Raw genomic sequence first — 26,231 nt, forward strand, 5'->3', positions numbered from 1 at the left:
AAAGAGTGCCTGGTTCGATCATTGTACGTTGATTTCAAAAAATTGGAAACAACCATGTCATCCATCGTTTTTGTCGTTTCAGTGTATTAAACCACCTCCCCTGCTTGTTGCTACGTCGCTCCGTCATCATGCGCCCCCGACAAGGATATTGTTAACGGGGATATGTACTGGACAGCAGCGTTAGTAATACATCCAGAGCCCAGAGGTGAAAAGAAAGATTGAGAAGTAGGAAAGCTCGCTATTCACTCAGTTTAATAAAGTAGCCGATGGCGCCCATGATGAGGAACCCGAAGCCAACTGCCTGGCTGATCTTGAGAAATTCTCGCTTGTCAGCTGTTACATTGTTAGTGAGCTGGGCAATGGCAGGAAATCTTCCACATATATATCTTGAATCGGAATGGAGTGGGAACAACACATACGTTTAGTACATCGGTTCATGAATAGCATGCCATCCCTGACGAAGTCCTTGGGGATATCGGCGAGCTCTTGGAAGGTTTCTGACATTGGGACTGAGGTGTTGAATCAGAGGGGATTAAACAATAGGAGAAGAGATATAAGCTGTCTGTATTTTGTAAAGATTGCAAAGCTCCAGTGGAGAATGGCCGTATATTGCAGAGTTGTGTCAAGTATATCGTCGACATCAAAGGAGAGCAATGAAGTGCGGAGGATGTTGGAACGGTGCAATTAGTAAATCGGAGATGGATCTTGGCTCTTTCCTTTCTGGTGAGGTGGCCTCCTACTGCCCGTATCAGGCCTAGCCCCGGAATTCCACTTATTCCGGGAATCAGCTCTTTTTGTTTCTAACGTGATCTTGCTTCCTTGGAGCTTGCTGACTCATCCAGTCCAAACCGCAAGCCAACTAATTACGATTTCAACTTCGCAGTTTCAACATACATCCATCCCCATACACAAACACATCCCTCCTTATCAAGATCAGTTTCATCGCCATATCGTCCTCTATTGTCTCTTCTCTTACCTCTTTCCATTTTCCTTCAATTTTGGCACTCCTTAAGACTAACCTTGGTGCATCATCAGGTTCCGCGTCCTTGGTTGACGAGGCTGGAGTTGGACTTGATCGCGGGATCCATTGGCCTTCTCAATCGTCTTTCCAACTTTGCCTCATCCATTTGACTGGCTCACGTTATCTTATCCTACTACCAGTTTCTTTTTTCCTGTACCTACCTCTTCCTAATAGAAGAGAACTCGATAGGTGGTGTCAACGGTTGTGACTAGCTAGATCTCCTTGAACCGTACTTAACCCTTCTCTTGACGCGAGTGAAACCCCGAGAAAATTGTCTTGTACCAGGCATATTTTGTCTTATATAATACTCTGAGGACTTCTATCTCACCTGCGCTTGCCATCGAAGGCAGTCAGGTAGCTTATCTCATTCGTGGGAAGCGAACTCACATCCCGCTTTTGCGAATAAATATACTGTGTTCTCTTTTCGACAGCCTTGTACGGTCGGGATTTGTACGTATTTTCTTCTTGTCTTTGTCTCTCTCGCTCATTCTCTCTCTGTTCTCATCTCTTTCTCCCCTGTGCCTGAAGTTCTTTGTCTCCTTTTTGGTCTGTCCTTCCTTTATGTGCTGAACGACTGGAGATGACGAATAAGAGCTGTATCGCGATTTAAGAGATATCGCATCATGCTTCGCATAGCACGGACTGCTACAGACAACTTCATTTCATACTCATGTTTTTCTCTCGCTAATTTGAGTTGTCCAACTGGCAGACATGTACTCTCCTTAAAGCTCATCGTGCCAAAAGCCTGTGCATAACGAAAATCAAGATCAATCAAATACCTCACAATTCAGAATCCCGTCCAGGAATTTCACGAAATGGCTAGTACTGAGGATGATAACTTCGATATTGATATTTACGGGGACGGCGGCGGTTACAACGGGAGTGAGCAAGATGGAGAGTTTAAAGGAGAAGAAGCAGATATCATTCTTGACGCCTCTGAGCAACAGAATAGCGAGGTAAATAACGAGGGGCCCGGTGAGAAATACAGTAATGGTAATAGCCATGTCGAGAATGGCAGTCACAAGATATTTAAAACGGAAGAACCTGCATCAGAAACTCCCCAACCTGCAAAACAACAGCACCATCAGCCCCAGGTTCAAGCACCACCACAACAAGGCGTGAAGCGAAAAGAGAGCCATGATGACCGAAGTATGGACCCCGATGCCACAACTGCACTGTTCGTCTCGGATCTGTACTGGTGGACGACAGACGACGATATCAGAGGTTGGGTCAACCAGGCTGGCGTTGAGAACGATCTTAAAGATGTCACGTTCAGTGAGCACAAGGTGAACGGTAAAAGTAAAGGGTAGGTTGAAGATCCATTGGATGTTAGACTCCGTAAGACACTGGCAGCTAAATCCTGGATGTTCCATAGACAAGCGTTCGTTGAATTTAGATCACCTCAGGCGGCCACAGCCACGAAGCACAAAATTGAATCGTTCAACACCCAACAGAGTGGGAGAAAGTATACCGTCACATATACACACCCCAGTACCAATCCTTTCCGCACGTTGCCGAAAGATAACCCTATGCGTGCCAAAGATGAACGAGGATCACGGTCTGGATCTACCAGTAGTTTCAATGCCCCTCAGACTCAAAGCCCAGGTTTTGGTATGAACACTGGTGGTGGTTATCGCGGTGGTCGTGGCGGTGGATATAACCGCGGCGCAATATCTGGTGGATTTAACCCCAATCGTAACTTCGCATCGCCAATTGGAGGCGGTAACTTCCAAAGTGGTGGTATGGGTGGTGGGTTCCAAGCGGCTCCTGTTGGTGGCATGCAGCCCTACGGTGGATTTAACAGCCGTGGAGCTATGATGGGAAGTATGCGAGGTGGTCCTGGTGGCATGCGGGGAGGCCGTGGTGGTATGGGTGGCCCCGCCCCTAATCCCATGATGTCAGTTGGGGGCGTAGCCAATGTGGGCGGCATGGGTATGGGCATGGGTGGCATGCCGATGGGAGGTATGCCCAACCAGATGGGCGGGATGATGGGAGGCATGGCAGGTAATATGGGAATGCAAGGTAGGACATGACATAACCGTTAGACAGTTCCTTAATCCCTACCAATTATACATCGATGCTCAGTATGTTGGTATAGAATTCGCTAACAGCTACCTATTAACCAAGGACAAGGCGGTTACCAAACCCAGAACCCTCATTTCAATCCTGCTTTCTTCGGCCAGCACCATGGCGGCAATGACGGCTCTTGGAACCCACACGGCGCCAAACGGACGCGCCAGGAGTAAACGAAAGCGACCAAGAAACTACACCCTCTTCTTTCTGTCTTTTCCGGCCGAAAACGTCTCCGAATATCCTTCCGCCTACCTTTTCTGAGCCCACCGAAATTGTTCTCAAGCTACAGTTTTCCTTCTATATACTTGCCTTCGTTTTGTCAGTTGATTTCCTTTGCTTCTATTCTAGGTTGTATTAAGGGAAAATTCAGATAACATCTTCTTTTTGCGTTTTATATGGGCGAACTGTTCCTCCCTCTTATCCTCAGTTCTCATATCACATATGGGATTTGTATACTGGCCAGTTGATTCAAACATTCACGTCCCTTCTCCTGTTCTCCGCGCGTGCCATATCCATCTTTTACACTTCCACAACTGTTTCCTTATTTTTTCAGTAATTTTTGTGAAGAAAGGTGTCCTGCTCCTAAATATTAGGTCGGCAGCAATGTGGCACTTCCCAACGCAATCCCAATTTAAATTCGAGAAATATTCCCATGATTGTGACATGACCACGTATTGCAATCAGCTATTCAGCTTTTTTCCTTTTTCTTTTCTTTGTTCTATTTTTTCCTATGACTTTCCCGTTGCCCCATCTTTTGCTTTTCTTTCCTCTTTAGTTTTGTGTTCAATCCGGCTAATACCAGGCTCTTTTTCTATGAGGTGGGTGGGTGAATTAAAATGAATTGAGAATTGGTTGTTTGACTTCTTTTCATTTTTTGTATATCCATGTGAACATCTGTTCCTATCCATGTTAAATCTTTGTTTTTGGGTTGTCTTCCTTTCTCTGGATGTTATGAAGTCAGCAACGAATTACGAGTTATGTCTTCCTTAATTATTGGTGGGTAGTGTTTTCAATGGGCATATCCAGGAAGTTCAATCAAGAAACGGACAGGGGCATGAATTTATCGGGAGGTCTACAGTGAATGAATGGGCATGGGAGGTGTCCCTTATATATTTACCAGTACGTATTTAGACTCCTTCATAACAATGGAATATTAAAACTTATTCATAGAATGGTTAATCCTTATTAATCCTTCTAGCATACTTCTGTTCCATTGAATGCTGGTTTCCAGTTGATTTGGAGTAACAATCGCTCCTCCAACCATTAATCTCATCGAAGTGATATGTTGGTGCTAATATGATATCACATCATGCCAGTTGCTCGTCGGCTCTCGAGCTGACCGCTCCTTCGAAGTCCCCACAGCTCAACACTGGTTCACCATGTTGTTATCCCCCCAACCAAACTACCCCGCCTTTGGCATTTCAAAATACTGACCCTACCTCTCATCTGGCAATGCACTCTGTATCTCATAGGATCAATTTGCCCGCCAGCCATGACACTCATTCCCCCAGTCTCCCGACAAAATTTTCACCACTGGAACGGTGATCTCTTCATCATTGCAAGCAGTAAAACTCACCGCCACGCGGCACTTCCAGAGCTCCGGGTCTTTTTCCGTCCTTCCCTATATCAACACAGAACCAATGGGCCGCCTGTAAATTGGTACAAGGCACAACTTCCTCATTGTGGGCTCCCACCATCCAGAGGAAAAGGTGCCTTTTTAAGCGTCTGCCAGATGCTTTAAACATCGGCGAGCTGGAAGTACCAGCGAATATTCGGAAACTAGAATTAGATCCGAAGAAGGAATGAGAATCGAGGGTCTGGAAGGTGAGGCGGAATGCTGCTGCGGCCGATGAAAACGAATGCACAGGAAAGGATGGGGTGGCAGAGTGAGAGCGGGAAGACGAAGAAGCATATAAATAAACCCGGGAAGAGGGGGTTAAGAAACGAAAAGTTGCTTGAATTCAAGAAGACGACACTTGCGCCGCCTATTCCGCGTGGGATTCTTGGAGGGCTAAATAAATCTATCATGAGATTTTCAATCTCAATGATGGGCCACACCCGCAAGCGATTTGACTCTACTAACCAAGGATCAAACTGGCGGCGCAAGAAGGCGAAGAGAACGAGCTAGGAATCTTCTCACAAGAAGGAAGAATTTATTCGCAAAAGCAAAGAGCCTTCTCCAAGCAGCCTCTGATGTTACTCAGGTGACAGTTGGCTCTCCAAATACCGTTATGCAAACATCTCAGCCTGACCCTGAGCCAAAACCTGACTGTATTGAAAGGAGCGATGAAATGACAAATGACACAAAAGTCAGCTTAAATTCTAATAGCAACGTTAAACCACGGATTGTGAAGAAATCTCCAGAGGTGGAAAAGGGAAGTGTCGTTAGAGTGCAGCCTCTGGAGAGTCACATACCATTGAAAGAACCAAATTGCTGCGTCCTGTCTGGGTCAGTTCACCCCGTCCCTCAAGTTATATCACGAATGTACAAAACTAACATTGAACATCAATCAAGTTTTGAACCCCGCAAGAGACGATGCTTGATACATTCCCGCCGTCCAATCCCCGCACTCCACTTTTGGTGTAATAAACGGCTGCTATGTATATAAATATATATATATATATATATATATTTCAAGTTTCTCTCTTTGCTTCGTCTGAGTGCCTTTACTATGAACGTATGCATCTTCGTATATTGCGGCGACTGGAAGATCCAAAAAGACCACACTCCTTTCTACACCTGGCTAGGGAATGGTATGAGGCATTCGACATTATAACCAACATGCTAAGTTTGATAATAGCAGAATCAGAGCTAGCATGTGCAGAGACTATGAAGATACCGGAAAGCCGACAAGACAAGACCGAGGGAAGTAATGAGGTGGGAGGGCAGGTCTTGTTGGCATGGTAAGGGGGAAGGGGTGGTGTTGGGAAAGGGATGATACCTTTCATAATAGGTATGACTTACGTGCCCTTTTAAATGTGTTACTATATTCGTCTATCGCACAAGAAGCCCCCACACTTTTTTCCTTTTGCATATCTCAGTAACTCGAATTTTCAGCAACTTGGAATATACCAGTGAATTGCGTGTTTCTTGACTTTAACTAACTTTGAGGTGGACTTGAAATATGTGCTGGTGTTGTGCATAGTAGAAATGTGACTTGAATGTTGAAACGCAAAAGTAAAGATGGTCGAGAGGTTAAAGTGTGTATTGGACAACCTGAGGCAATGCAGCTGAAGGACTGAAACGCAAGTGAGTGGGAGAACCGGCCCGTTACCGGTAAAAGAGATGCTCCCTGAGGCAGAATTCAAACAACGACATAGGCGTTGATTGTATCTGACTCTAAATCGAAAAGGCCAATGAAATAAAATATTTCCAAAACGCAAAAAGAACAAGGACCGGAAGCTACTGAATTAAAGTTGTGCTGATTCCAACATCTCATTCTCCACCCCCCCCCCCCCCCCCCCCCCCCTTTCCCGGAAAAAAAAAATAGATCCAATAGTCACAATGCTAGCAAAGGAACGTCCGCACCTAACTAGTTACCTTACCTATGTGGACGGGTTTCATAGAAGACAGAGGCGCCGATGGAATCGCCCAAGCAATGAACTTTCCACTAAACTTTTCGGCTCCTTCCATAAGATCTGTTGGCAAATAACATGGAACAGCTGAAGGATGCCACTTGTTATGCACCAAAGGCGGAACGGACGAGGCTTACACATTGCAGCCCGCTGAAATTCACTAACCCACGTCTATGAAACAGCAGTTCAGAAACCAGAGGGTCTATCACTAGAGACGTGACGCTCATCTCCGCTTCCAAATTTACAGAGTATGGAAATCCGGCTTTGGTAACTATTTGTTCAACTAAATCTTAAGATTTAACTCACTGATAGTTAAACGTAAGTTAAATTTTAAGGTCACTTCACCTAAATTTTTAGTTATGTTCAGGCCCAGGGATCCATTTTCTCACACCTAAAATTCCAGACATAATATTCCCATGATTGCAATCTAGATTTTGGTGTACATACCTTTGGATGGAATGTCCTAACGTTTGATAGCGATATCTGCATGAGATCAGCAAAATAAATACAGAAGACTCAGCAGACTTTCTTGTCGACTCGGGAATTTCATTCCGGTGGTTATTAACTCTCTAGTTATTCTGGCTTAACAGTTGATCCACAGCCACATGGATGCCACGTGGGATGAAAAACAAGCAAAAAACTTACCGACATTGGAAGCTCCCATCTCCAACTCTCTACGCAACAGGGTTTTTATGCGATTTGATATGGCTTGAAAATGGTTTGTTTTAGGTGGAGACTTCAGGCGGCTGTTGTACTCTTGTAATATTTCGGATTATACGAAATAGATTCCAGCGTAAGAATGGGCTTCTAAGAAGTGTGCTTGTCTATCACAACTCGAGTTAAATTGCAATCCGTTGCTCTCCCGATAGATATCTTTGTTGAATAACCTACCCTTAGTTACATGGATGCTACATCTCATAGATTGCCTGAAGTTGAATCAGAATGCTCTTTTGAGATCCAATCAATTTTACTGATTCCCCTTATCTCAGCTAACTAACTAGTTACCGGGTAATTGAACCAGAAGCAAACAAAGAGAGATCAAGAATAAAAATTAAGTTTTGGCGAATTTGCCGGTACCTAACACTGTAGAATGTAAATGTCTCACGAGCTACCAAAATCTCAAGCCAAAGAAGCAGAAATCCTTGATGGAAAATGTGAAAATAAAGAACAATTTGCTGAGGGAGTGAAAAGCATTCTCTTACTAAGAGGTAATTATGCACGACAACGTTGATTCAAGAAAAGGAAATTATTCGAAATTGATGAAAGAAGCGGGGTTAATCAGATTGAAAATACACCTCAAACAAAGACCAAAATAAGGCAGGGTTTCTTGTGGGCTTTGCCTCGGTGATTGTGCAGTTTTCGTGAAATCTAACTAACCTGACCTTAAACCGCAACCAGTGAGTCAGGATGACCACGATGATTAAAGTACGAAACAATATAGTAGAACAAAACAAGTCGATGCGGAGGTGAGCTCCTAAATTTTTCCAAGGGGCTTATCAACAGAAAAAGAGAAGAAAGGAAGAAAGATAAAACCACAACATAATAAGATTAAGAGCTGTCGATTAGCCAATTTCTTTGACTAACCGGGTTATCGATTCTTGCCAACGGGAGAGGTGACTTAATTAATTTATCTCTTATAGGCCATGTTCCCTAGAAGCAGTGGGAAAGCGGGCCACCAGTCGACCGGGGGGATTTACAGCTTTGTCACAGACTTCTCCGGCTTCTGAAACGGAAGCCCGTGCCAATGATCCTCTTTGCGAGTTTGGTGAAGATATCGGTCTAACATGAACGACCGCGGCGGATTTTCTTCAGCATGGAGGCTAGCACATAGAGTAGCAAAAGGTGATTAGCGTCTGGGCTTTTCTGCAATGATCTGAGCTCACATGGTCCAGTAAATAGATTTTGCACGAATTGGGGCTAGTCATCTTTGACAGGGTTGACGTTGATTGACGCTGATGGGGACTTGGAATGGCATTGGAGTGGACTCGGTGCATGCACAGTACATTGTGCAGACAGTAACATGACATCAAGACTGACATGACAAAGAGGAAAGAAAAGCAAAAAACAATATAGATGTCTTACTTCAAAACTTGTTGAGAAGGTGCTTTTGTGCCTCTATTCTCTTCCTTCTTCTTGTTGGGCGCGTTTGAAGATCTTTTAATCATTTGTTGAGAGAGATACACCAAATCTATTTTAACAAGTATAGAATGTCTAAGATGAATTTAAGAGGGAGAAACTCTTTGAAGGATGGCGAAGGAAAAAATGGGAGCTTGTAATGTTCAATAACTATAGGTCGTAGAAATGGCGGGAGTCTATTGACAGTGTCTTGCGCTCGCAAGTAGTGTGTTTGGATGATATTGTCGGTTTAGCAGAGGAGGCATAGGGATAAGACTCTTCGAATTATATGTCTGTCTCTAATAGAGGCTTCGGGGAGAAACAAAATTTCTGCAGGAGAGAATGTCGACAAGAACTCGAGGACAAGCTGTCAATTTATATGCGATGCTTTCTATCTGCTTTTGGTGTGCTGCGAATGTATGTATGTACCTGTACAGTCAGGATGTATTTACCGGTGTAACTACCAGGTGGTTGAGAAGTACGGGCATTAAGCAGTAGTTACAGGATGAATGTGCAAGTTATGCAGGTGGCAGGACAGTGCCTGTTTTTTTTTTTTTTTTTTTTTTCATAAAAACGAGCTTTATTTTTATTTTTATTTTTACTTCCTTTTAAAAAAACAAATCCACATATGTAGGAACTACCTACTCCACAAATGTGTTTTCCAAGTTCTGTACGAATTTACTAATAACGACAGTGGCGTCGAAACGACCGGTCTTAACTAAATATAGGTATCAAATCTGGAGTTAGCACAGAAATCGTTCAGACAAACCATATTTTCTTTTTTCCTTTTTAAGTTTTCAACAAAGATTAACGGCAGGGATATACTTAAAGACTAAGCATACCTAATGTGCGGTTTGCGGACCAGTTCAAGAATCGTATCTGCAGAGTGTAGCAATAAAGCTGCTACATCGTCAGCGAGATATGCCTCCGCAACACATGCATGAATTATACATATGCATACGCATATAGTCATTTACATTTAGTCACCGGTCAATGTTGGCCCCATTCCCAAATACGACCTTGTATGACTGGACAATCCCAGCAAAGGCACCTGTTTCGGGAGATACATCCCCATGACCACCAAAAACTGGAGCTTGGCTTTTGGGATTGACGCCGCAGGCGGCTACCGCCTGGCCTTAAAGTGAAATACGAGCCCTATTACCTGTCTAAAGAGTTACTCATGATATTCGCAAGGATATGTTTGGCAGGCCTCGGGACAAAATTCCTTTCCGTTTCTAATTTTTTAAAAATCTCTTCGGGAGATGCTAAAGTGAAACAAGAGCTCTACTTTGGTGGTTGGTTTTCTGGAATACGGCATGCATGTCTTCTCTGCTCATGCATTCGAATTCCGCAGAGGAAATAAGAGGCCACTGCCAACGGCTAAGGTTCCTCTTTCTTTCCGTGTCATTTTACATTTCAGTCTCTATCTTGGTTTTTAAAATTTTCAGCAAGAACTCTTATCATATCCTTCACTCTAGCTTGAAAAGGTAAAACAGGACGCTGCACATTGTCAGAGAATGCACGGTGCGTGCATGATGAGACAGGAAAGGAAAGGAAGTAATCTGCCTTCTTCATTCTTCCTATCTACGGTAAAGGGTGGTGCATTGTTTTCTTCCCTATCATATATAAGGCGTTTTAAACCCGCCCGCGGGTTGCGGGTGGCTCTCTCCGGGACATGGGGCATCCGTGGATGGACCAATCAGGTTCCAATCCCCCAGGGACTGTAACCACCAATCAAATAAGCAGGATCTAGTGCAAATGACATCATTGGCGGGAGTTTAACTTTAATATTCCCACTAAGCTTCCGAGCTTATTCTTACATCAACGACAACGCTTTGATTGGTAAACAAATCCTCATCTGAGCATTCAAATGCATTCAACTTGGACAAGATATTATATTTATTTCTTCTTTTATTAACAGTAATTAAGTTTTAATCTAATAAGTGATTGTATAGAGATTCAGAGTTGATATTTAAGATACTATAATTATAATTAAATAAAATATAAAGTATAAGATGATTCAGAAGTGATTAACATTCTGAAAGATATTTTTACTTTGTATGAAATTTAATTTAAGAATATCTATAATTTTGATAGAATTGAATTTATAATTAAACTTCGTACAACTATGAAGTTGTTATTAGTTCTGAATAACATGACTAAAAATAAACTGAAAGTCGTGGGCATGAATTGTTCATGAACGCATAGTCTCATCGGGTTTTCTATATCGGATTACCGCATCCTTCACTTATGATTTGTCAGTTCTCAAGATGACGTGCTAACGCTCCTAAGTAGTTACTGGCCCACACAACCGGGGAAAGATTAAACCTCAGCCCATCCAGAAATCCAAACCACGCTATTATGAAGGAGGGACTAAATTGCGCTTCCGCCGGTCAAGCGCTGCGCCAGGAAGGGTGGCATTGGATATTTATAAACTTTCATTTCATAGTTACTTCTCCCGTTTGTGCTCCAGTGTTGGTTCCTCCTGAAAGTTTTCTTTGTGTTGGTGTTTTATTGGTTGACGCTTTTCGCTCTCTTCTTGGAAATAACATGAAACAACAAAATTTCTCACCGCCGAACGCTGGACTAGTGAGCGACAACCGGAAACTGATTCTGGTGGCCGAACAGCTGCACTGTCAGAGGTCTCATCCTCTTTACGCCTTAACGTGAACCGGTCTACAGTCAAAGCTTCATCCAGCCACAGAATTGCTGCCTCCTGATGCTGCAGGTAAGGGGAAATGAGAGTTTTTTAACCATCAACACCAATAATTAATTTCCTCATGAATTGTTGCATCCTCAATCCATCAATCAATGTTTCATTTATCTCTGCACGGCGACCATCTGGAGCAAACCTAAAATTTCGTGCAACATGTAAAGTCATGTCTTGACCTGGGCTTTGAAACTTTCTTTCCGCCCCTTTAGTGTTAGAGTTCAGTTCATTAAACAACAAGTATATATAAAACGCAGGAGGCTTTTCACTGGGAACGGAACGATCAATGTACAGTTCATAGAGTTACAGGTAACTTTTATTCGGAACTCGTCCACATCGTGCCGCATACTGTGTAAGGTCGCTAAAATGAAAACCCACACACGGGTCATTAAGCCCAAACTTGCTTAGTGTGCTATATAAATGCGTTCAGGTCAGGCATACGAGGCCCTAGGGCACATCAAGAATCTCTGATGACAGGTACCAACATCCCTTGGGACTAAACTAGCTTGGCCGGATCCGCTTCCCCGTAACCTTAACAAGCTCCTTGTTGACAGTTGTTGGGGTGCCAATTGATCTTCATCAACGGAATCCCTTTCTAGTTTTCCCCATTGGCTCCCCAGGCCTGCAAATAACCAACAACCATTGTACTTACATCGGGGCTGGATTGGTAAATCGGGCTCCCGGTAGTGAAACCCGGCCCTGATTCAGCCGCCCGGATGGAAAACCCGACATCCTGCCGCCCCAGTAACTATAGTTAACTGGTCGAGATCAAAAGAATGCACGATAACAAGTGCACGTGTGTTGAAACTGAACCGACAATTTCCAATTTTTTAAAATGGGGCCTGATGCTAAAGTTTGTTTTCCCTCTCCATTCCGTCCTTTGGCCATGTGTATCCCTTGCGTTTCAATTTTTCGTTTCATAGGAGAGTAGCTTGAGTGTTGGTGCGGATAACACCCTCCGACAGACAACCCTGAAATAATTAATGCGTGGAGATGATTTCTATTGGGACGAAAATTTATCCTGGTCTTTCCCTCGAATGAACGAACGAATTAGAAACTAGTTAAGGAGCCTAAAAAGGGCAACAAACGTCGCCATAAACGAGATGAAGTAAAGTTACCAGTTCGTAAAGTTTGAAATTCTGGTTTCTTCATATCACAACCCTTCCTTTTCGGAGCAGGTACCGATACTGCGGTGAGATGCCATGTGCACAAGGTACGTACGTATGTAAATACGTCTCCTCCTTGTTGGTGTCCAAAGAACCCAGAGTATAGAAAACAAAAGGCAAGGGGTCGGAAGAGGAGTCCGCACCTCTAGGAACAGTGCCACAGGTTGACGATGGATTCACGCAAGGAGCTGAAGATGTGGCTAATACAACTTGCCGGTATCATAGTGAGGCTCTCTTCGTGTATGCTAGGAGCTGATTAACTGGGGGGGTCAGGGTGTTTATCGCGGGGAAGGTTGATAGTGCTCCCGTCGAGGTCTGTAAATAAAATTTGTCCATCTCAAGGTGTCCTTGCCCGAACGGCTGGTTACAGACAACGGATCGTTTCGTTGATCCAATTAGGTGAATCTGATCTACTTGACAGACCCAACAATGTCATTAATAGCTAATCGCTGTACCTATGAACATTTTGCGATAGCCATGGCATGCAGAAAATTCTACAGGGCTCAAAGCTTGGCAAATCTTCAAATTAGGTGCCTGGTTAAGTACGAAGTATCAGTTCGAGGTCAATGCTCATGACGGAATTGCATAAAAGTAAAATAATATAAATAACATGTGAGAGAAAAGTAAAGAAAAACTTGCATGAAATGATATACACAATAATATACAGAAGAGCTCCACAGGTATAGATGTCACCAATAAGTGCTTGGGAGGGGAAAAAGGAACAATTCACAGGGAAACAACAAAAAATAAAAATCCATCATCTGGACTTGAATGCCCAACTGACTTGAATGTCCAACTTAAGGATAAGAAATGTCAAAATAGGAAGAAACTAAGTAATAAGAGCAACGCATGCGATAATATCCCAGGGCTCCAAAAACGCCATTTTTCGCTCGTTCCCATAAATAATGCATCAGATCTAAAACCGTGTTCTAAATCCCTGTTTGCTCAAGGACAGAAGGGGAAAACTACCCAAAAATACAGCACAGCGTGTGCGAAAAGGAAAACGAGAGGAAGGATAAGCACGAGTACCCTTTTTTGTATATCTAAAATCCCAAGCGGAACAACGGAATGCATGGTGGATTCCTCCTATGTCTATGTTAACAATGAGCGCCTTGGAAAAAACGTAAACGTTTAAGTGAGTATGGATAGTTAGTCAAAGGCCGTACAACTCAGGAAATGTATGCTGACTTCTGTTATGTAATAGGGATGATGTGTAAGTGGAAAGATGATGTTAACCGGGTAAGAAGAGGCGGTTATAGACAGGGAGTTCGACTACGCTGTCGCGCCACAGAGTCGGACAATCATTTCGTACCTGGATGGGATGTCAGTAACCTACATGGGATGGGGAGAAACAGGAGAGAATCAAAAGACTTGAGAAACGCGAGTAGTTGGTGGGAGGGGTTATTGTCAACTCACATTCCAAACATGATAGCAGCGCTTGGCACAACTCTGAGGAGGTGAGGAGTTAGACCCCCATAGAGGCCAGCCATTCCTTCTTCCTTAAACACTAGTCGGAAACATTGAAGTAGACCGGAATATTTCATATGCGGCTTGCCACCGGAAACAGACACCGTGGGTGCCAACCGCAACCTTGTGCGCACAACTTCATGGGGGTACGTGACACTAGCAGCAATGAACTTGGCAAGTCCTGCAGCAACAACTTTTCCTCCCCAGAGCATGGCGTTATCAACCGAATTGGGGACATAGTTTGAATCCGCATGTAGGCGCCCCTCGGCCTCTGCCAGCACCCGTTTCATCTGCTCATACAATACCCACTGAAGCGTGCTCTCTGTGACTCCAAGATATGACGCGGACAACCCCCGGTAGAGCCCGCGAATTCCCTCATGGCGCACAGTCTGCCTAATGCAGTCCCAACTGTTTTTATATTTGCGATCTCGACCGGGGAGATTCGAAGCAGTCGATTTGTCAAGTTGCAGGCGAGTCTTCACTAGCCAGATAGGGTTTGTGGCGGTCCCCGTCGCAATGCCAGCCATGGCCGCAGCGCTCAAATGAACACCTACTGGCGAAGTGGCGGTGTCATATCCCAAATACTCGCTCAGTAAACGCTTTCCGTTTCCGTAGGCGTAGAAGTTGATAGCCCTTGCTGGAACGACGCCTATTAGATTAGGACCCAGGCCTTTGAACAGACCTCGCCAGCCTTCATGGACATGTATCGATCTGAGCATTTGAACGGTTTCGGTGAAATGGAGCATAGCGCTTCGCGGAAGGGTTAGGATGGATGTTGACTGCGGCAACGGATGCGCCTGGCGCAGTGCCCGCAGCTGAGATTGGTAGAAGTCGGACTGAAGACGGGTTTTTAGAACATCGAGGGGACATGTCAGAGTCGCTGCGGTCATTCCACCAATGCTGTTTCAGGCTGAGTTAGTAATGCTGTATTGTCACTGGAATAACCTGACAGCTTGTAGAGGCGACCGGGAGTAGGAGCATATGCATAGTACGTACCCTCCAGCGACGAAGTGAGCCCATGATTTTGCATCAGCCTTCTCTGTCTGTTGGGGGGCAACTTCCACATCATCAGTTTCCGCATTCTTTAGCAAGAAAGACGTTTGCGAACCTGGTTTTCCATTTCCAAGGGGATTATTGCGCCTGGCATCGTCGTGAGAATGCGGAGAGAAAGTCATGATATGGTGAAGATATATAAGTACACAAGCAAGGATCTCACGTTCAGAGCCACGCCATTAAATAAATGACGTACGTAGAGAGGATATCAAAAGCGTGATCTGAGGAGTTATCATCGTTCGGAGTTCAAGAGTTATTTTGCTGTTTGCCCATACCCAAAACGTTTTTGAAGTTTTAGCATTACTATCAGAGTTCCTTGGCATTGGCTTCTTTTTTTTTGGGTTTGTCTGGAGGGTAAATCACGTGATATTAAGGTTTCCCGTTGGATTCCTCTAAAGTGAAAGTTACTCTCCAGATTTGGATAATGGACAGATGCACTAATTAGATCAGACACCGTGATAGACCGTTTCAATAGAGAGATCACGAAGTTTTGTGTCAGTGGATTCCTGTTCACTGGCGGCTAATTAAATGCCCAATCTCCGACGGTTCTCAACTTAATACGGTGGGGTGATTCCGTCTCTACGATTGCAATGTCAAATCTGGGTTGAATATTATCAGCGTGAAACGACTTGAATAAGCTATTCACATTTGGCTGGAATATGGTTCCTCTCTTATCGTCCAGTTGAATCAATGACGGCATAGCCTTGAACTCGACGAGCCAGGCACGAGATCATATTTTTCCAGATGTATTTGTTGGCCCCAAAACCTGTCATCCTTTCCAATCTGCGACTGAGAATGATGCCTCCATAGTGAAGTGGGCAGGCACATCCTCAGCTGAAATGAATATGAACAAACTGAAATGACTCCATTGGTTGAAAAGAAATTAATTTCCTCATTGCCTGGAATTTATGCTACACTGACACCAAGCACAGAGCCTGTGCTCTGCTACGTCGCCCGGTGCAATACAGATAGTATTTCACCGTGGCATTCAGAAATCGTTAAGGGAAAAATAGAAATCAGAACCCAAACCCCATACAATATTTTTAGTTTCTTTAAATAGTCGTCTCGTATGGCACAGGTGTGATCGTCTCTGGGAGGTTCCCTTCCGTGCTAACAGTTCTCGCTTCCCGGGGTCCGACTGGCTGTCTCTTCAGATGAACATGGATACCCTCCTCCTTAGCCTTCCGCTTCTTGACGGCATTCTCCTTGACCCGGCGGAGGAACTCTTCTCTGGATCTGGAGTGGGAGACGTGCTCGATACGGACGTTGACGCGCTTCTCGATATATCTGTTTCCGACTCGCTTGTAGATGATGACGCCGACGGCAGACTTGGTCACGTTGTACACAACCCCAGTTTTGCCGTGGTAGATCTTGAATGGCATACTATATGATTATCACATCTCAGCGTTTCATCCAGATTTGGGGCAGTTTGGATGTTTCATCGTTAATCAATTTCGCATAGATCGTGCTCCCCCAAACTTAGGAAATAGTTCTTCTTACTGACCCCTGTTGAACTGCGCCATTGACTTTGATATCCACGATGTCGCCAACCCTATATTATATCCCCTCGTTAACTCCCACTTCTCCGCTATCCTTAATACCATCAATCCCAATAGCCAGAGGGTGCGTTTTCGTACCGGTAAACTCTCAAAAAAGTGGAGAGAGGGATAACACCCTTCTTCTTGTAGTCGCGGGAGAAGGCATACTACAGAGATAACACTTCTGGATTAGTCGGGCTTCAATCGCAAGGGATTGATAGGGCAAAACGAACCCGGGTGCCGGATCTCAGACCGTGTGAGTGACCCATCTTGGGCGTCTGTGTGGTAGTCAGAGGGTGATTGTCGACGTCGAGGATGCTATAACTCTCAGCGGTCTATCCTTATACTGACCCGGCGTGAGGAAAAGCTGTTCGTCGTTGGGTTTTCGCTTAGGCGGTTCGTTGTGCGGGTTCAGCCCTAATTCTGGCCCAAACGGGAAATAGCCCACGATGACCTAAGCGAGCCTCATCAAACCGCCAAATTAAGCCACTTTAATTATTTCGACCAGTTTCGACATTGACAACAACAGCGACAACTCCTCTCCCAGCACCCTCGACCCTCCGGATTGCGCTGCCGTATTCTCAGCCATGGCCCCGTAAGTTTTGATGTATTTCTTTCTCCCTTGCTGGATAGCCGGTGATTCTAATTGTGTATGCGATGTTTCCAGGCGCTCCTATTCCAAGACCTATAAGGTCCCTCGTCGTCGTAAGTACCAATTTGCCTTGAAACACTGAAAAAGAAATCAAAAGAAACCTTACCAAAAATATCAACATTCTGACAATTGCGTGTTCCTTGTTTTAGCATACGGCTCGGCTCGTCTGTTAGTATCCTCCGGCCACTGAGCAGTAGCTTGTCTCTGCTTATGTCGTTGTGTCAGATCTCCTAACTTGATACCTCGAATAGTGACTCAGAGTTGAAAATTGTCGGCACATATGGTCTCCGCAACAAGCGTGAAGTCTGGCGTGTCCAGCTCACCTTGTCCAAGATTCGACGTGCTGCTCGGTACGAACGGATTTTCTTTTGTACAGTTCAAATTGCTTCGGCCTTTGATTAATACGTGCTGCGTTCTATAGTGAGCTCCTCACCCTTGATGAAAAAGACCCGAAGCGCCTTTTTGAGGGTAATGCCTTGATTCGCCGTCTTGTCCGTGTCGGTGTGCTCGACGAATCCCGTATGAAGCTCGATTACGTCTTGGCCCTTACGGTCGAAGACTTCTTGGAACGCCGTCTCCAGACCCAGGTCTACCAGCTCGGTTTGGCCAAGTCCATTCACCACGCCCGTGTCCTCATCAAGCAGCGACATATCCGGTACGTATATTTTCTGAGTTACATTGTAGAGCTTATTTCACTAGTTTCTAACAAATTTTCGTTTCTAGCGTTGGAAAGCAAATTGTCAACGTTCCCTCTTTCGTTGTCCGTCTTGACTCCCAGAAACATATCGACTTTGCCCTTACCTCTCCCTTCGGCGGAGGACGCCCTGGTCGTGTCCGGAGAAAGAAAAGTAAGGCTGCTGAGAAAGGTGGTGAGGACGAGGAGGAAGAGGACGAAGAGTAGATCTGTGCACAGACTTGGCGATGAAGGAGCCGTGGGAGAGGCGCTTTTTGCTAGCTGGCATACCTTGATGTATCAAGCAAAATTACAAAATAACGTGAGAAGATTTTACGAAATAAAAACCATAAATCATTTCCGTTTAGCACTGAACATTCCTCCATGGGACCCCCGCTTCCATCCGTAAAGCGCCTCCTGAGCGGTTAATCAATCCCACAAGTAGTAACCCAAAACTCCATACAAAAGGCGATGGCATCCACTGTAACCAAAAAATAAACCCTCATGACCCCTCAACTCCAACCAAATCCTTCAACCCTTTCTCTACACCTCTATACCACCTTCCCATCTCCTCTAGTCCATCGCTCTCCCCTTCGTGTTTCCTTCTCTGCGCCTCCTTAGCCTGTGCGACGGCCTCAATCTTCTTCTTTTCCAATCTTGCCAATTCGCGCTCCACGGCTTCAGCTTCCCTAATGCTACGCGGCAGCGACGAATTTACGGAGGAAATTTGACGGTCGAGGCAAGCCAATTCTGCATCCCGCTCCGCCAGAAGCGCAAGTGTGGCTGGCAATGACAGCGTTTGGGAAGAGGGCAGCATAGAATCTGATTGATAGGCAGAGGGCTCTTGCGATGCAGCCGCAGCCGCGCGTAGTGTGGATATCGTAGATTCAAGGCTTTCTATCGATGCGGGGAGATCAGATAGTTGTGCTGTTTGGAGTTGAATTTTCTTGTACCCTTCAAAGAAAGTAAAAATAGCATCAGTACATAGGGGCTATCTGGGGGAGGGGGAGGGGGAGGGGGGAATTAATACGCGTCGCAAGTGCCCTCCCCATTCTCTCCATCTCTTCAATCATAAGTCTGACGTCCTCCTTACGCCTGCGCAGCTCCTCCTTCACCACCGCCAATTCCGCCTCGAGTTCGACATTTTCATGATGTCCAACGACAAGAGGCGGGTCACCGACAATTGCGCGCAGAAATTTCTCCTTCGTGACTTGTTCGATGTACGAGAAGCGGAGTTTCGAGAATAGTTCCTGTCCCGCAGGATATTATAATTTACTGTCAGATCGCAAATTTTTCTGACGCAAGCTAGAACTCGTCACGGAGTAAGGCGCCCAGGTACTTACTTTGTAGTGGGTTAAATCCGCTTCCAATGACGCGGGCGTGGGGTTATCAAAGGCATCCGTAGATACATCAGAACGACGCTTTGACGGCGACTGGGACGAGATGGCTGAATCTATTGTAGAAGAGATAGGTTCGCTGATTTTAAGAATCGAGAGGCGCGTGTCAGGGCCGATTTGGTGCAGAGCGGCCAGCGCTTTGGAGGGAGACACGGATGACATTACTGGAAAATCTTCACAAGAATAAATAAAGAGGGATGTTTCTACACACTTGAATGACTTGAAATCTGGTAATATGTTATAATGAATTGATTAATCATTGGCAAAGAGTCAAAGTTTATGTTCATCTGCAATGTTGATATCCAAATAGATCCGTTGTTCACTAACGTAATCCACGATCGAACCAACCTCCTTGATCAGTTTGCCACAACAACTGGGATACCAAAGTAAAAATTAAGCAACAGCTATATAGCTACCTCACCTAATTACATTATAAATTATTCCCTGTATGCTGGGAGTATGTACGAATAGAATGTCCTACAATACCACATCCACTGCACTGTGGTGCTGCTTGCTTTTGTGACTGCTCATCAGACTGCTCTATCATCTCTCTTTCCATTTCATTAGTTACCTCTTTGTATGCAATTTACATCTTATTGAATGGTCAAACCCTCTCTCTGACTTATTTATATACACTATCTTTTAACACTTTCTCTTTTGTTTGGCATTTGTAGTTTTTGGCTTCGCATTTTCTCTTGTCGAATGATAGCATCATGCATGATAATCTGACATCTATTAACCAACCAGCTGATCTAAGACTTGTTTGGTAGGACTGAGTGGACTCTGTGTATGACACTTGGGATATTTCTTGATCTTCTTCTCACTCTGAAGCTTCAGTTGTTGTACAGTATGAGATCTGACAAGTGGTTCAGAAGCCCTGAGAACCGCATGTGAATGTTGAGATAGACAGGAATCAGGTTTTTAACTAAGAATGATTATTAATAAATCAGTTAACTAAGTTAGTTAGTTAGCATAATTGATGTCAACAATAAGCAAAGTGAGACTGGACTGCATTCATAGGGATTATCACTGAACAACAGCTGACTCTTCAGTAGAGGTCAATTTTCAATTCTTAGGTTCAGAATTCTCTCATGTTGTTCAATTATTCAATTGATTTCTGTAAAGTGATAAAGAGAATGCCATATAAGCTCACAGCTTTCTTAATACTTGAGATCTGGCCTTTTTCTAATGCTTGAATATTCCTTTCTGATTGGAAGCTTGGGAATGTCTTGATGTAAGCATCTTGTCGGTGAGAATGCTGGACGCGTACGTGGATTGCGTTCACTTAGTTAAACTAGTTAGTTAGTTAGTTAACTAACTAGTTAAGTTAGTTAATAGTGATTGATTAAGTAGTGATGTTTGTCTTGTTTGCAAAAATGACTCCCCAACAACTCTCTAATCACAGTCGAACAAAACCAGGAGGCAAATTTGATCAACTCCGCAAAACCCTCAAAGATACAGGCGGGAAAGGAACTCATTGTCCATGTCTTTCCATGCTCGTGTATTTCATATTAAATGGGTTGTTTTCCGCTGCAATGTCGACGAAGAAGAGAATGGAGCCTCCGGACTTCGACAATGATGAATATGTCGCCCAGCTTCTCGCAAAGGATGCACGAGACAGTTCCGTGCGGTATTCTACATTAGGCTTGGATGCTTTAATCCCGAACAAGAGGTATGTGTGTAATGCGAAGTACTTCACTTATGTCGGGCTACGACGGGGGTCTGACCCATGAATAATAGGCCTTCCTCAGGCGTTCCGAAACCTAATACCCGGTTTTTGAAGAATATCCTACGCGAAACGGATAGTCACAATGCGAGTCTGAAAAGGAAGGAGGAAGAGGAGGCACGAGAGAGAATGAGAGCGCTGCCCCATGGATGTGGGCGATTATCCGGCTCGAAACCGGATCGTAGCCTATATGATGTGAGGGCGGCAAAACGACGGAGGGTGGAGGGAACCTCTGACCTCAAATACGAGCGCGGGAGAAACTTTGGACGACACAGAAGAGGTAAATATGAGAGCAGGGGTGCTTCTTGTGACCAAGAGAGGGAGAGGGAGAGGGACCAGAGAAGACGGGAAAAGAGATACGGCAATGAGGAAATCGATGAGGAGCCAGCAAGATATCGGTCGTCGAGATCCAAACACAAAAAGGAAGATGATCGATCCTATCACCACAGTCAACGACGTGCAGAATATACGAGGTCCTCAGAAAAGAAAAGATGCAGTGATGATGACCGAAAACGTCTACATCATCGGAGACGTCACCGTCACTCTGATTCTTCATCCCCATCGCGAACTAGACGCCGCTCCCCGGAATGCTCCAGTCGCCGGGAAGGGAGAACAGAGGATCCCAAGTTACATAATGGAAAACGTCTCTCCAGCAAGCACTGTGCATCTGCTACGTTACTAGACGACAGAGCTGTGGATAGGGAAATTTCATCCCGTCAAACTTCAACAACCCTTCGTGGAACTCCAAAGCCGCAATCCCACAACCTTGATTCCCTTCCTCCCTCAGATTCAGATTCAGATTCAGATCCGCTGGAAAGCCTTATTGGCCCACTACCCCCCTGTGAAACCAACGACACCCCGCCCCTCCGGTCCCGTGGCAGAGGTACTTATAGCACAAACAAAAGCAACATTGACGCGCACTTCGCATCCGGGTACGATCCGACTCTCGACGTGCACCTGGATGACGACAATGACGATGGGCCGCATGCCTCCAACTCCACTAGACCAAGGCCTGTAGCCAGTTTAACTACCAAAGAAGATGACGAATGGGACATGGCGCTCGAGGCGCTGCGGGATCGTGCGTTGTGGAGGCGGAAGGGTGCAGATCGGCTTCGCGAAGCTGGGTTTGATGCGGGGTTTATTAATAAATGGGCTGGCAATGGGGCATTTGCGGGGTTGGATGGTGGCGGCGGTCACAAAGATACACGTAGGGATGAGGATAAGGACGTGGGGGATGTGAGGTGGGCGAAGAAAGGGGAGAAGCGGGAATGGGACCGTGGCAAAGTTTTGACGGATGATGGGCATGTTGATGTGAGACCTGAATGGTAGTCGAATCGTGAAAGGGGTTTCTGGTGGTTAGAGCCGATTGTCTATGGCTGATCTACACCTTTTTGGGCATATTTCTGTCCTGGGCGATGCCATCACGTTGCTTTGTTTTGGTTTTCCATTATCATCTTTGATATTGCACTTGCAGCTTGGGTCATTAAAGTCTATTGCCCTATGTAAATATTGTCTACATTTCGTATATATGTCACACCAAGCAAAGTGGTTTGGGGGTGTACGAAAATCTAATGTTACATGTACGTCTACGCTCCCTGTCAATTCCGTTCCTCTTTCCACCTTTCCATCCCCCGCCTGTAATCATCACATGTATAATACAAAAGGGCCACTCATGCAAGACAACATCCTTTTTTACTCTTTTACATTTGTAGACGGCGTTTCGTATATATGTGTTTACCCACAAAACATCGCCAAGTCCGTGGCAGAGGCCAGATTCGGGTTTTCAGCAAATTTTTGTCATTTATGCATTGAAATTGTTGGGATAGTTTGAGCTAGGACAAGGGTTATGATGAAGGGGGAAGAGATTAGAATGGAGGAGCGGGGTAATAAACAGTGGTAAGACGGAGACAGGTGAGAAGCTTACAAGGTGCCACTTCAGGAAGTTCGCGGCTAGTGAGCCAACCAAGCCATTAACAAAGATTAAAGTCCAGAGGATATCACCATCTATGTAGATATGTGGGGGATGAATACAGTATATCAGGTATAGCTTCTTGAGGTGCCTTTAAAGTATTTGGCGTACATAGAGGAGATAGGGGGAAGGGGAGAGGTGTATATTGTTCTTTTCTCCTTCTCATGGCGGTGAACGGCATGAACGAAATGGACAGTAAAATACGGCTAAATCATAAGGATGGGCAGTAGGAGGGTATAAAAAATAAAACAAATCGATCAATGAGCAAAAGGGAAAACGGGGTAAGGGGCTAATTGAACTTCGGATGGTAAATGTAGCGAGGAACGATAAACAGGACAAAACACAACACGCACAATATCGGGACTAACAAACCATCCATTTTCGAAGCCTTCTCTCCCCAAATCACGGGCGAAGCTAGTTTCACCATTCTCCCATCAGATACCTTCACAAGTCATGGTTCTATCAACAACCATCCGGTCTACTTAAGACGTTCCGCCGTCCTCTTCAATCGTAGTTTTGCCTTCAGAAGTTCGGATTGAAGTACGTGAGGGAGGGATTAGCTGCAGGTGGAGAAAAGAATATTGTAGCAGCTCATTTTGTGAATTGTTATCCGCATATTCAACGCTATCAATCTTCGGTCATATTGTGGTAATCATCATATGTTATAGCTGGATAATTGCCGTTTGTGGTCCACACTGTGTGTGCTGCAATCGAGGAAGCGCAAAAAAGGTGTGGGTCTCGTCTTCTCTAGCAGGTTTTGATGATTCGAAAATTGTCAATGAAAACTGAAGTATACCCGTTTATTCCACATGGCCGTGAGGTATCACCGATTTCATCGCAAATCATAACAAGTGAGTAAAGATCAAGGACATATTCGCGGCTCTAGGTTTCTTAGCAACTGTATCCTGTATCGAACTGTTGACTGCAGATGACCACTCCAATATCAATGATTTCTGTCCGTTAAAAAACAAAAAAACAAACAAACAAACAAACAAACAAACAAACGAAAAACAAACGAATTTTTTTTTTTTTGATCTTTCACCCTCTCGTTCTTCGTCGGTGCCAAAAGCGAGCCGTGTCGGAATCGAGATGAATATTAGCTTGTTCCATGGCTGTCAACAAGCGCAGTAGCGATCCTGGTGGTTGTGGAGCAGCAAATTCTGGAGGTCTTGGACCGACTGTCGTGTTCCCTTCGGCAGGGGAGGGTCCATGATCAGAAATTCCCAGGGTTTCTTGGAGTGTGTTGAGGTTCACCTCGCTTGCAAACTCTACCAGACCGCCCAGCAATCTAGCCCAATGAATTAATATTTCAGGGTCCACCACCAATACGCTTGGAAGGCGGAATTGTAGTGTCTTTCGCGTAGACTGGCCATCGGATGGTGGAGAGTCCGGATCGTTCTGATTTGTGCCGGGGGTGCATTCTCCTGTAGCATCCAGATGTGAGGAGAAGTCATATTTAAAGTAATAGTGCTTAGCCGGCTGCTCTGATTCGGGAAGCTCTGGGTTGAAGGCACAAATGAGTGACTGCATATCGGGGCATGTATCCAGGAGATGGGAAGCTAGAGAAGCACGCGAGAAGTCCTCGGGAACATTTGGAGGTTGAAAGTGAGGGCTTCTTAGCGGAGAAACCCAACGTTTCTGTGGTTGTGCGTTAGTACCAGTACAAAAGATCAAGGACTGATATGTATTGAGAAGGAAAGATGGCCCTAACTGGATTATTTGGGTGGCAAATATATGTGGGGAGCCGAACCATTCGATCGAGCTCCGGTTCGTATACTAGTAAGAGCATGGCAAGGTTGCGAACCGCGTGGAAAGGAAAACCTGCAGTGGCGTTCTCGCCGTTTCCGATAAGGATATTGAGGTTCGTACTAGGGTTATACTCTGTATACATGACTCCGTGCCGCACAATGGGAACATATTGTTCCGATCTTTGCGAGAATACCCGCTGAGCATCAGCTTCCCATCCAGGCATATAAAGAGGATATGGTGGGGAAATGATTTTGATAGGTTGAGTTACATCTGCGGAGGGTTAGTAACGTATTCCGGATTCAACAAAAAAAAAATTTTTAAGTAACAAATAAGGGAGGATAGTTTATGACTCACAAGCATCAAACCATTCAGGGTGATTTGGTGATACGGTTGGATCCGTTGTCAAAGTCCAGCGTTCACTGTCGACACCCTGATGAGGATCATCATCTATGTTCGACATGATTCTGACTGGTCTTCGTTGTCCTCCAGGACCTTGGGGTTGAACCCGGTCAAGACGTGCTCCTAAAATGTGGGCTAGAGTGTCACCGGGGTATGTGCTGAAGGTGGTAGCTCTCATCGCTGTAAATAAATTTGCCTCCACGATAATGGAGAGAGCCATGTTTTCAGGCTGTTGTCGAGACATTTCGAGAGGGGGCTATGGCGTAAACTCTGCAGGAAATATAAAATTTTGGAAAAGGGTCATAATTGAACGGTGCGAAAATTTATTTGTTGAGTAATTGAGGTTGATTCTCGAACGGGTGATGTAGATTTCGAGATTATAATAAGCATTGATGTGTGCGTGGTGAGGAAAATGATCTCCGTGAGATCGACAAAGGAATATGCATGCAACTGTTTCAAATCGGCAGAAGGAATAGGTATGAATTGTGGCTCGCCAGGCAATGAGTTTTAAGGCAACTCCCTCCGTTGTGTATTCGGTCCGTAGGCTGATTCGAACCTCAAGGAGCCTAGATTTCTGTCTTCAATTCAACGTTTCTCGTCTCTGCAAGTTGCTATCAAAAAGTGATCTAGGGCATATATTTTGTTCACTTGGCCATCCACGACCAACTGAGGCAAGAAATATAAGTCAAAAATTTGAACTGACCATCGCCTGCCAACCACTTTGCTGATGAAGGAACGCACCTATGCCCGCGGCCACACAAGAGAAAGTGGGAGTCTTTTATCCAGTGAACTTCTGGAATATCAGCGGGGATCTCGCAGGATCTAGCCTTTCATCACACTTGGGAGCTGATTTGCAGCCTGATGGGCATTGGAAGGAAGCGACTGGCTTTGGGTGACGAGGTCAGGTAGGGATGCGTATGATGGACAAGTGGGATGAAGGGCCCAAC

General features: G+C 44.9%; 9 protein-coding genes across 9 annotated transcripts; 4 read left to right on the plus strand and 5 right to left on the minus strand.

Moving 5' to 3' along the window:
- Positions 1–126: 126 nt before the first annotated feature.
- PADG_03319 (protein translocase SEC61 complex gamma subunit, archaeal and eukaryotic) lies at positions 127–504 on the minus strand (the record flags this gene model as incomplete). Its single annotated transcript, XM_010760519.1, has 3 exons — positions 127–167; positions 247–333; positions 420–504. 3 exons carry the CDS (start codon positions 502–504, stop codon positions 127–129), a joined length of 213 nt encoding a protein of 70 aa, XP_010758821.1.
- Positions 505–1,836: 1,332 nt separating this feature from the next.
- On the plus strand, positions 1,837–3,267 carry PADG_03320 (uncharacterized protein; the record flags this gene model as incomplete). Its single annotated transcript, XM_010760053.1, has 3 exons — positions 1,837–2,327; positions 2,397–3,043; positions 3,149–3,267. 3 exons carry the CDS (start codon positions 1,837–1,839, stop codon positions 3,265–3,267), a joined length of 1,257 nt encoding a protein of 418 aa, XP_010758355.1.
- Positions 3,268–5,766: 2,499 nt separating this feature from the next.
- PADG_11588 (uncharacterized protein) lies at positions 5,767–6,002 on the plus strand (the record flags this gene model as incomplete). The annotated part of the gene is made up of 2 exons (XM_010760741.1): positions 5,767–5,848; positions 5,896–6,002. 2 exons carry the CDS (start codon positions 5,767–5,769, stop codon positions 6,000–6,002), a joined length of 189 nt encoding a protein of 62 aa, XP_010759043.1.
- Positions 6,003–14,073: 8,071 nt separating this feature from the next.
- On the minus strand, positions 14,074–15,303 carry PADG_03324 (uncharacterized protein; the record flags this gene model as incomplete). Its single annotated transcript, XM_010760054.1, has 2 exons — positions 14,074–15,028; positions 15,125–15,303. The coding sequence occupies 2 exons, from the start codon at positions 15,301–15,303 to the stop codon at positions 14,074–14,076; spliced, it is 1,134 nt and encodes a 377-aa protein (XP_010758356.1).
- A 930-nt stretch (positions 15,304–16,233) lies between these two features.
- On the minus strand, positions 16,234–16,988 carry PADG_03325 (ribosomal 60S subunit protein L21A; the record flags this gene model as incomplete). The annotated part of the gene is made up of 4 exons (XM_010760520.1): positions 16,234–16,564; positions 16,686–16,733; positions 16,819–16,886; positions 16,953–16,988. The coding sequence occupies 4 exons, from the start codon at positions 16,986–16,988 to the stop codon at positions 16,234–16,236; spliced, it is 483 nt and encodes a 160-aa protein (XP_010758822.1).
- Positions 16,989–17,306: 318 nt separating this feature from the next.
- On the plus strand, positions 17,307–18,272 carry PADG_03326 (40S ribosomal protein S9; the record flags this gene model as incomplete). Its single annotated transcript, XM_010760521.1, has 6 exons — positions 17,307–17,314; positions 17,387–17,424; positions 17,521–17,539; positions 17,623–17,721; positions 17,793–18,026; positions 18,095–18,272. The coding sequence occupies 6 exons, from the start codon at positions 17,307–17,309 to the stop codon at positions 18,270–18,272; spliced, it is 576 nt and encodes a 191-aa protein (XP_010758823.1).
- Positions 18,273–18,546: 274 nt separating this feature from the next.
- PADG_03327 (uncharacterized protein) lies at positions 18,547–19,603 on the minus strand (the record flags this gene model as incomplete). Its single annotated transcript, XM_010760522.1, has 3 exons — positions 18,547–18,998; positions 19,075–19,294; positions 19,388–19,603. The coding sequence occupies 3 exons, from the start codon at positions 19,601–19,603 to the stop codon at positions 18,547–18,549; spliced, it is 888 nt and encodes a 295-aa protein (XP_010758824.1).
- A 1,373-nt stretch (positions 19,604–20,976) lies between these two features.
- PADG_03328 (uncharacterized protein) lies at positions 20,977–22,496 on the plus strand (the record flags this gene model as incomplete). The annotated part of the gene is made up of 2 exons (XM_010760055.1): positions 20,977–21,113; positions 21,182–22,496. 2 exons carry the CDS (start codon positions 20,977–20,979, stop codon positions 22,494–22,496), a joined length of 1,452 nt encoding a protein of 483 aa, XP_010758357.1.
- Positions 22,497–24,174: 1,678 nt separating this feature from the next.
- Positions 24,175–25,528, minus strand: PADG_03330 (uncharacterized protein; the record flags this gene model as incomplete). The annotated part of the gene is made up of 3 exons (XM_010760056.1): positions 24,175–24,774; positions 24,848–25,155; positions 25,240–25,528. The coding sequence occupies 3 exons, from the start codon at positions 25,526–25,528 to the stop codon at positions 24,175–24,177; spliced, it is 1,197 nt and encodes a 398-aa protein (XP_010758358.1).
- Between the last annotated feature and the right edge of the window lie 703 nt (positions 25,529–26,231).

Source organism: Paracoccidioides brasiliensis, assembly GCF_000150735.1.
Source record: "Paracoccidioides brasiliensis Pb18 unplaced genomic scaffold supercont2.3, whole genome shotgun sequence".
Classification (NCBI taxonomy): domain Eukaryota; kingdom Fungi; phylum Ascomycota; class Eurotiomycetes; order Onygenales; family Ajellomycetaceae; genus Paracoccidioides; species Paracoccidioides brasiliensis.